Consider the following 10460-nt stretch of genomic DNA (forward strand, 5'->3'; position numbering starts at 1 on the left):
CTGTCTTTCGGAGAGATTCACAGAACAGTCAGATTTGCATGATAGTTTTTAATTAGCGGAAAGTGGAGACAAAGAGAAGATTGGGTGAGTGACGGATTGGGAGAATAATTTTTCATTATTTCTAACATAGTTTATTAATTATTTTAAAATTAATTGAAAGTATGATCCATGGGAGATAACAATTATTGACAGTCACCACAACATAAACAATAGCAGTGTAACAAAAATGGCTAACATCATTGCAACCCGAGTCTTTTGATAAGTGAACAAACTAAATGAACAAATATAAAATGGTACTGGTGGCTAAAAAAAATAAACGCGAGTTATTTTATTAGGCCTAGTGTAACATGAAGTATACAAGTCTAATAATTTGGGAACCTCTGATGTAGTCTACACTAGACGTAAGTGGGTCAGTTATCACCATCAGCTACTGAACACGGTGCTAATAATTTGGGAACCTCTGATGTAGTCTACACTAGACGTAAGTGGGTCAGTTATCACCATCAGCTACTGAACACGGTGCTAATAATTTGGGAACCTCTGATCTAGCTACACTAGACGTAAGTGGGTCAGTTATCACCATCAGCTACTGAACACGGTGCTAATAATTTGGGAACCTCTGATCCCATCTACCCTAGACGTAAGTGGGTCAGTTATCGCCATCAGCTACTGAACACGGTGCTAATAATTTGGGAACCTCTGATCTAGCTACACTAGACGTAAGTGGGTCAGTTATCACCATCAGCTACTGAACACGGTGCTAATAATTTGAGAACCTCTGATCTAGTCTACCCTAGACGTAAGTGGGTCAGTTATCACCATCAGCTACTGAACACGGTGCTAATAATTTGGGAACCTCTGATGTAGTCTACCCTAGACGTAAGTGGGTCAGTTATCACCATCAGCTACTGAACACGGTGCTAATAATTTGGGAACCCTTGATCGAGTCTACCCTAGACGTAAGTGGGTCAGTTATCACCATCAGCTACTGAACACGGTGCTAATAATTTGGGAACCCTTGATCGAGTCTACCCTAGACGTAAGTGGGTCAGTTATCGCCATCAGCTACTGAACACGGTGCTAATAATTTGGGAACCCTTGATCTAGTCTACCCTAGACGTAAGTGGGTCAGTTATCACCATCAGCTACTGAACACGGTGCTAATAATTTGGGAACCTTTAAGCTTGTCTCCCTAGACGTAAGTGGGTCAGTTATCACCATCAGCTACTGAACACGGTGCTAATAATTTGGGAACCTCTGATACCGTCTACCCTAGACGTAAGTGGGTCAGTTATCACCATCAGCTACTGAACACGGTGCTGCCTGCATACGTTCAAACAACAGCTCTACCCAGCTGGCAGACGATCACACTGGTAAATTTGTTTACTTTTTACGTTGCTTTAACTTGGTCTCTCGACTGGGATTCGAACCTCTGCTGTTCATTATCAGTTTAATTTTTTTTTAAATATATAAACCTGACATTGATGTAATTTAAACGTTCAGTCTTTAGGTTTTAAAATTCCTCCGTTAAGGTTACATTTTAAGTGACCTAAGAGACCGAATGACTCCTCACACTCACTAGGTAATGTAGATTGGTGCTTGCTGTTCATACAATCATAGACATAGATTAAACTTGAGTTATTTGTAGGAGACTGGGGTGCTTAGGACAGCAGCCTAAGAAATAACCCAGCAAAATAGAAAAACATGTTATCAAGCGGAAGGAAAGTTGGTTCGGGTGAGGGGGCGGGGAATTGATGGTGGTAAAAATCTCAACAACACCAACTACACATTGAAAAAATAAAAACTAATCGTTATTATTTTTAGCTTAACTGATGGTAAAGTTGTAGGTGTATAATTTAAAAAAAAAATTATTATTATTTATATTATTATTTTTACAATTCCTGTTCGGACGCAAAAAAAAAAAAATAAACCGGGAGTGATCTCCCCTAAACTTTCTCGAATATTCTTATATAAAATAACAGGGGATGGGAACTCGGGCTATAGACATGATTTTTAATCCATTTTAAATACTTAAAGTTTTAACAAATAGAATAAAATCTCGTAGACAAATTAATTGCAAGTGAACGCCAAATAAAAAAGCGCATAATAGTGCGCAATATTATTAGTACTTTTAAAATTTACATTAGTTTTTTTAGAAATCGGAAGTAGCGTAAAGTACTACTTCCAGTCAACGGAAATTACTCAAAATTTAACAGAAGGTAGAGAATTAGATCTTTTACTTACATGTGAAATTTCATTTATCTATCTGAAATAGTACTCAAGTTATAGGCTTTTGAAAAATTCAAAGTAGGAAAAGTACCACTTCCGGTTATCGGAAATCGCTCAAAAGTTGATACGGATCTACGATTTTGATAAAATACTTATATATGAAATTTCATCAACCTAGCTGTAACGGTACTCAAGTTATCGTGTTTACACACGGACAGACAGACAGACAGACACACAGACACACAGACAAACGGACAAGTATGCAAAATTATGTTTTTCCGTATCAGTGAGGTGTAAAACGACGAGATTTGTAAAAATCTCGATTTTTTTTTTGCACGATTACAAGACTTTCTCTATACTTCGTATATACGAGAAAGTAAAAAACAACCTACAGGATGGGGAATTCCCTGTATTAGGTTTAGTGCTAGGCTAGGTTGAAGGTAATAAAACTCAACGATCAATAACATCAAAGCCTGCACTCACTCATCCGTGGGGCTTCGGCTTCAGTCTGCAACACACCATGACCTGTTAGAAGCCTGGTTGAGCTTCACATCAGTGGCTCTCAAATCTGTATGGCCCGTCCCCAGGCTAATAACATCTGACATAGCCTAGCACCCATAAGATCGTATATATATATATATATATATATATATATATATATATATATATATATATATATATATATATATATATATGTGTGTGTGTGTGTGTGTGTGTGTGTGTGTGTGTGTGTGTGTGTGTGTGTGTGTGTGTGTGTACGTGTACGTGTATTATTTACACGTTAGATTTCCTCATCAGGACTTGAACTGCTGCTCTCTGAAGATGTCATACGAGAAGTTTGTCCCGTCCCTCCACCAGCCGCCCACAGTCCAAGAGATCCAACAGATCACTGACCAGCTGCACTTCAACAGTTCAACTGACCAGGTCGAAGCACTGACAGGTAGCACGAAACACTTCATGTGTGGATTGTTATTTTGTTCAAATTCTTCCTCGCTAGCTCTGTATGGTGTAGGTATACACTTATGTTGTGTTGTTTACGATTCTTACATCCAGCTATTGCGTCTGAGGCTGTCGGTGCCTTGTCATTGCTGGACACGTTCTGTGACCCCGTCCCAGAGGTCAAGTACCCCAGGACACCAGGCTACAGGCCGCAACCTCAGGACCGGGTTGGCAATGCCTGGTTGGTTGTTTTTTTTTTTAATATATTTTAATTGCTAATTTAATAGTTGGTTAACAGTTAAGTAATAAATGAGCAAAATATTAACAAAATATCTGCAAAACTTTCTGCAATACAACTAATACAGTCCCACCCCGAGTAGTTTTATAAATGTCTACAGAGCCGGTTGATTTACTTATCATTGACTGCTCCAATGGATGATTGGCTAACAGAAGGAGCTATTGACACGGTTTGTGTTTCAGGGCCTGGCTATAGTTGTATGTGTGTTGTGTTGTGTTGTGTTTCAGGGCCTGGCTATAGTTGTATGTGTGTTGTGTTTCAAAGCCTGGCGATGGCTGTAGTGTGTTGTGTTGTGTTTCAAAGCCTGGCGATGGCTGTAGTGTGTTGTGTTGTGTTTCAGGGCCTGGCTATAGTTGTATGTGTGTTGTGTTTCAAAGCCTGGCGATGGCTGTAGTGTGTTGTGTTGTGTTGCAGGGCCTGGCTATAGTTGTATGTGTGTTGTGTTGTGTTGTGTTTCAGGGCCTGGCGATGTGACGTCCAAGGTGCTCCCACAGGTAAACTGTCCGGGAAAACTTTTGCTATCAAAGACAACACGGCTGTAGCTGGTGTCCCCATGTCCAACGGTAGCCGGCTGCTACAGGGCTACATACCAGAGTACGATGCTACCGTCGTTACGAGAATTCTAGATGCGGGTAAATACAACGGTCACATATTATCGCCAGTTTGTCGAGAGAAGCTACATTTTTAAAACCTTAGCTCTAATAGGAAGTTTGGTCATGTTGTTTTTCTTGACATCACCAAAAACATTCATAATGTTATATTTTTGCATATTCTGTGTATTTTTTCTAATGTAATATTTTATTTATCGTTAAAACTAAAAGCTTTATATTAATTCCATTGTGCATAACGTTTTATAAATTAGAACTATTCAGCGAATTAGAACGCTTTATCTACTTTTTAATTTACGTGTATTTAAAAAAAAACCACAAAAACACTTAAAATGTAAATTATGTCTCTACCTAACATAGGTGGGCGCATACTCGGCAAGTCTTCGTGTGATGACTTCTGTCTGAGCGCCATGGGCTTCTCGGCCCTGGACGGTTACATCTCCATGCCGGACACGCCGGACTACAGGGCGGGGGGCTCGAGCGGTGGATCCGCTGTTCTGGTGAGTGGCGACAACAGAGGGCACCGCCCATCTGTGGGCAACTGCCCATCTTTCGGCAGCTGCCGGGCAGCATCTTTCTTCTTCTTCTTCGTTCTTAATTTTAGTGTTAGAAGGGATCTCCCTCCAACACAATTAAGGATACGTGTCAACTGGTTATGCGCCATTGAGGCCATTGACTCCGATTTCAGCCATAGCCTTTGTCCAACCAAGAACTAACTACAAGGCAGCAGTTGTTTGATTTTAAAGTTGTCTCTCCTATAAGAGTGGCTGTCCCCAGATAACGAGCCTCATCTGCCCGAGGGTTCGAAATCGAGACTTTTCGGTTTAGCAACCATGAGCTTTACCGACTCGACCACGCCAACCCCTCCGGACAGCATAACTAACGACATTAGAGGGCACCGCCCATTGTTCCGCAGCCCAACATAACTAGCGGCAACTATCTAACATAAGATCTAATCGAGATTTAACCTCATGATCTTAACTACACCATCTTGTTTAATTTGTTTATATTTATTTGATCAAGGTGATTCATGTCTTTTACTGGGTAAGCCCAACTCCCAACGTTCCCAGGTACCAACCTGACACATTTCCACCAACAGGTAGCCACAGGTGAGGTGGACATGGCTCTGGGGGCGGATCAAGGCGGTTCTATCCGGATACCGGCAGCGTGGACCGGCACTGTTGGCCTGAAGCCGACCTTTGGACTGGTGCCGTACACGGGTCTAGTGCCCATAGAGCCGACAGTGGATCACGCCGGGCCGATCACGCGTAACGTGACAGACTGTGCGCTTTTCCTGGAGGTATTTTTTTTTTTTGCTTTCTATTATTAAAAAGAGTTTAGTTGTAAGTTGAAAATTGAAAATGTATGTTTCCTTTTTTAATAATTTAACCTATCCAATAATGTAAATTGTTGTGTACTTTAGAACAAAATAGCCATACATTTGAACAGTTTAACATGTAACAGTTTTAAAATTGTGTACATTTTGATTACAATCAAAGATTCAAAAAGGTAGCCTACTATCTTTCATAACAGTGCAAAAACATTGATAAATTAGTCCTTAATATTGCTGTTACATTCAAGTGATTAAATTTTGGGGAAGTAGTATCTAAGCATTTTAATTGAAAAACTAATTTTCGTTAAACATTTTTTTTTGTTCGGATGTAGAAATTGTGTAGAAAATAATATCGCTCTTCCTTTTGTTTATTGTTGAATCGTGAACATTTTTATAAAAGTGACATAAAAGTGAATATGTAAACATTTTTTAGCGCAATTTCCATACGGACAATTGCGATTATTAACTCGTCATTTCTGGATGGATGGATGAATGAATGGATGTGTGTCCGCAGCTTTAAGTCGTATCTCCTCCTCAACGAAGCAATATCGAGGACTAGTTCCAAAAGCAATTATGTTAAGCAAGTTCCGAGGATGATTGTGGGCCAAAAAAATTCCCGGAATTCTTTATTGGATTTCCCGGAAAAGCCAAAACACCTCGAAAAAAATGCAGTTTTTGGCCCATATCTCGGCAACCAGACCACTTAGCGACTTGAAACATTTACCAATCAATTCCTGCCATAATTTAGAACAATATTGCAGAAAAAAGTTTTCAAAAATATCCTTCCGTTCGGTCACAAAAAAATATTTACTACTTTTTTAAACTGAGCATCGTGTAGGCCTAGGAAGAACATTTAAACTGAGCATCGTGTAGGCCTAGGATGATATTTACTACTTTTTTAAACTGAGCATCGTGTAGGCCTACTCGTTAAAATAAAACTATTTCCGTTGATATAGGTTAATATAGTTGTCTTTTTTTTAGCGCAAAAAAATATCCTTTCGTTCGGTCACAAAAAATTTAAAATTGTTATGGATAATAAAGGAAATTGCGCTTAAATTGTCACTAGACTTTTTATTCACTTGTTTTTATTATTAACCACTAATTTACGAGCATGTTAAATGTTCAGGTAATAGCTGGCAATGATGGACTAGATGGAAGACAAAGGACCAACATGGAAATCCCTGAATACAGCAAATATGTAAATTGGTTACTTGGATTTATTTTAAAAACATTTTAAAATAATAATATATGCTTTTTTAAAATGTTCAATTATCCGCGTTTTAATTCAAATTATTATCTTTGAATATTATAATATTTTAAAAATAATTTATGATGTCCACAAGTAAACTGACCATCCCCAGGTTGAGCTAGAGTTGGAGGGCAGAAAACTGGGCGTGTTGAAGGAGGGTTTTGACACGTGTGTCCCTGAGACACGGGCAGCGGTTAGAGAATTTCTTGAGGATGTTGCTGTAGCAAAGTTTGGTCTTGTGGATGTGTCTGTTCCCTTACACCAACATGGTCAGTGATCATAATTTTAAATTTTGTTGTGATAATTGGTACTTTAGGTCTAATTAATATCTGCTAGGCTATTTGTCAATAGATTGTTACTGTTATTTATCAAATATTCAACATATTAAAAAATAAAAATTTCTTGAGAATTTCTTGACGAGGTCGCTTTAGCAAAGTTTGGCCATGTGAACATGCCTGTTCCCTTACAGTACACCAACACCGTCTGACGCTTAAAAAAACTAAATCAACAAATCTTAACAACTGTTTTATAGATATTTGTCTGTCTGACAGCTAACCTACTTCTTGATGTGTATTCACTCGGGCCTTTAGTTGTTGTGTTGATATTTTTTTCAGCCCCCGCTATTTTCACGGGCTATTTCTACAATGGTTGTTTGAATACTCTACAGATGGGAAGTAAGTATGACATTGTTTAACAATCCATTGAAGTGATCTATACATTAGTTTGATATTTACCTCACCCATACCACATCAGTTTTGTTTATAGGGAAAATTAGTGAGTGGGTAAACTTTGAAAACGTTTTTCACACTATTTTACTGTCCCTAGATAACCAATCACTCTACTTGCAATGCAACCTTCAATACATGCATAAATAGAAAACAAATTGTGGAGATTTTTGCATTTGTGTAAAATGGAATTTCATGGTTTATTTTAAAAAGATTTTATACTGATAAAAAAATGTTTTTAAAGCGTTTGACTTTTAAACAAAAGTTGCAATTTTTTTTTTCGGCATATTCCTAGGGGTATTTACAGTGCAAACGTATGCAATTTTATTGTTAAGTTTATTCTATTATCAGTGGCGACATTCTTTTTGTGAACTTTTCCGGAGTTTGAACTTTTTAAGTTTCGTTACGTTCGACTTGCTCTAGTATTTTATTCTTTTTTTCAACTAACATTACTCTAGTTCCTTGTGCAACTTTTTTATTTTACTTCTATAGGGCTAGTAAGTAGGTCACCAACCAGTTCTACGGCTCAATAAAACCTGCATGAGCCATAGAACTGGTTGGTGACCTACTTACCAGCCCTATATCTATTATAAACTCCCGTCTTGACCAGCGGCCCCACAGTTCGCCCAAGGCTTTTACCCGACCAGCCTGGAGAAAGCTGTGCGCCAAGGGCTGCAGAGTTCTGCTGGGGTTCTTGCCCCTGGCATCAAATGCTTCTCGGTGATCGGCGAGCTGTTCCGTCGTCGCTATGGCAACCACTACTACTGCAGGGGCAGGAACATGGTGCTGGAGCTGGCGCGTCAGTACGACGAGGCGCTGAGCAAGTGTGACGTCATCGTGATGCCGACCTTGACCCACGTCTCGTCCAGGTTTACGGAGAAAAAAGCGACGGATGCAAAAACACAAGAGGGTATGTAAGGCGCAGTGACGTAGTTTGTGGCGATACGATAAAATTCTTTCTATATAATAAATTGTTTTGTTACTTTGAAGGCGTTCATAAATAACGTCAAACTCTCAAGTGGGGGGGGGGGGGGGAGGGTCGTTTTGGGGTAGTTGGGAAGAACGTAAGGTCTCAGTATTGAATAATGGTAAACGATTTTTTTACGACGGAATTATTCTAACTGGCACACAGTTAAATCTGTTGCATTATTTTGTTAAGACCATTTGTAAAGGGGAACAATTCAATTAACAACTTAGGGAGAAGATAAAGGGAAAAAACTCAATAATTTAGCAATTGAGAAGTAAAACAATTTTTTTTTAAAATAGTATGCGGTGCTGGGGTGTGACATCATGAAGTGGGCCGGTAGTATGATTTTCATGACACGTGACGATGTCTAGGTTTGGGGGGGGGGGAAGCAATATCGATGACTAGTTCCAAAAGCAATTATGTTAAGCAAGTTACGAGAATGAGCATAGGCCATAAAAATTCCGGGTTTCTTTCATGTATTTCCCGGAAAAGCCAAAATACCTCGAAAAATTGCAGTTTTTGGCCCATATCTCGGCAACCAGACCACTTAGCGACTTGAAACATGTACCAATCGATTCCTGCCATAATTTAGAACAATATTGCCGAAGAAAGTTTTCAAAAATAACCTCTCGTTTGGTCACAAATTTTAAAATTACATAAACACCTACAAACCGATCGTTCTTCTAGCTTGAACGCACCCCAACATTATACGTCAGAGCTATTTTTAGATAACATAAGGAAATTGCGCATAAATGTCACTAGACTTTTTTAATTAACTTGTTTTACTATAACATTCGAGGGATGCCTAAATTTAATTCCGATCATACGTTGTTTGCTTTGTGTTGTACACTCGCACATGACTTTTTTAAAACAATCAAACCATATCCTTACAGCCTACTTGAAGGAGAGCTTGGACCAAATTGGCAACACCCTGGTCACCGATCTAACAGGTCACCCAGCCTTGACCTTGCCGCTAGGCAAACTGGGTGACGGGTCTAAAGACAGCCTGATGATCGTTGGCAAGAAATTTGATGAGGTGACAGTACTACAGGTGGCCAGGACTTTGGAGAAACTGATTGTTGCCAGGCAGTAATTTCTGATGTGTTGCCATTTGTCATTGTATCAGTCATACACATATGGCCCTACTTATTTTTAACTACATTAGTCATGACAAAAAAAGAAAAGAAAAAATTACAAGCATAAGTTCAGCGACTGACTGGAGATTTATAAAAAAAAAACAACAATTCAGCATAACGGCGGTCCAACCAACCCGTTGAGTTCTTTTTAATTTTAGCGAAGTATTACAATTATGCTTTATGTTAATTGTAAGAGTACATTTACAATTCGTATCTAATTTTGTATAACACTGCACGTCATAACTAGGCTTCTACACAGAAAGCTAGCATTTTTTTAAAGTTAGGTAATTTAAAATTCGTGTAAAACACAAGCGTTAGGTCACGTTTACTTTTATTTATTAATGGCTACACTCGACTCGGTTGAAAATTACCATTTATTTCAAAATAACTGTTTAATTTTAAGAATATTTACAGTAATGGTTTTCATCCAGTATCTTGAGTGGTCCAATCATTGGGTTTAATCCACTGTTTATTAAGTAATTAGTTAATCTGTTTCATTGTATTTTTCTTTGATATTAATCTGATCTTAGTGCAATATATTTAGATTTTTTAGGTTTGTTTACTTCATGTGTTTAACTTTTTTTTTTCATTTTTAGTTTGTTAAAACTACAATATTTTATATGTTTTTGTTGCTTTTAGATATACAATATTAGCCTTATGCTACAGTGAAAAATAATCAATTAACATGTTTACATTTAATACGCTTAACTATTATTATTAATATTATATTTTTAAAATTTTCAGTGTTGTAACACTATACATTAACATAACTTTAGAAAGAAAACTATAACCAACTTTATAACCGATGTTTTTATTTTACTTCTTGGAATTTACCAATTTTACATTTTTTTTTTTGTTTTCATATTAAAATAAATATTTAACATAATTTTTAAATTAATAATTCTTTTGTATTTAAATTTAATCTTTTTTTTAAATAATCTTTTTTTTTAAAAAAAAAACAAAACAAATAAATATA

General features: G+C 37.7%; 1 protein-coding gene across 1 annotated transcript; it reads left to right on the plus strand.

The window, feature by feature from the left end:
• The first annotated feature begins 1266 nt into the window (after positions 1–1266).
• LOC131940407 (amidase) lies at positions 1267–10325 on the plus strand. The gene is made up of 11 exons (XM_059299012.1): positions 1267–1373; positions 3028–3169; positions 3283–3409; positions 3926–4098; positions 4435–4574; positions 5174–5374; positions 6534–6605; positions 6769–6925; positions 7271–7330; positions 7992–8291; positions 9242–10325. Exons 2-11 carry the CDS (start codon positions 3052–3054, stop codon positions 9439–9441), a joined length of 1548 nt encoding a protein of 515 aa, XP_059154995.1. The 5' UTR covers positions 1267–1373; positions 3028–3051; the 3' UTR covers positions 9442–10325.
• The last annotated feature ends 135 nt before the right edge of the window (positions 10326–10460 follow it).

This window comes from Physella acuta, unplaced genomic scaffold (genome assembly GCF_028476545.2).
Source record: "Physella acuta isolate Inbredline_101_S28 unplaced genomic scaffold, ASM2847654v3 ptg000316l, whole genome shotgun sequence".
NCBI classification, from domain to species: domain Eukaryota; kingdom Metazoa; phylum Mollusca; class Gastropoda; family Physidae; genus Physella; species Physella acuta.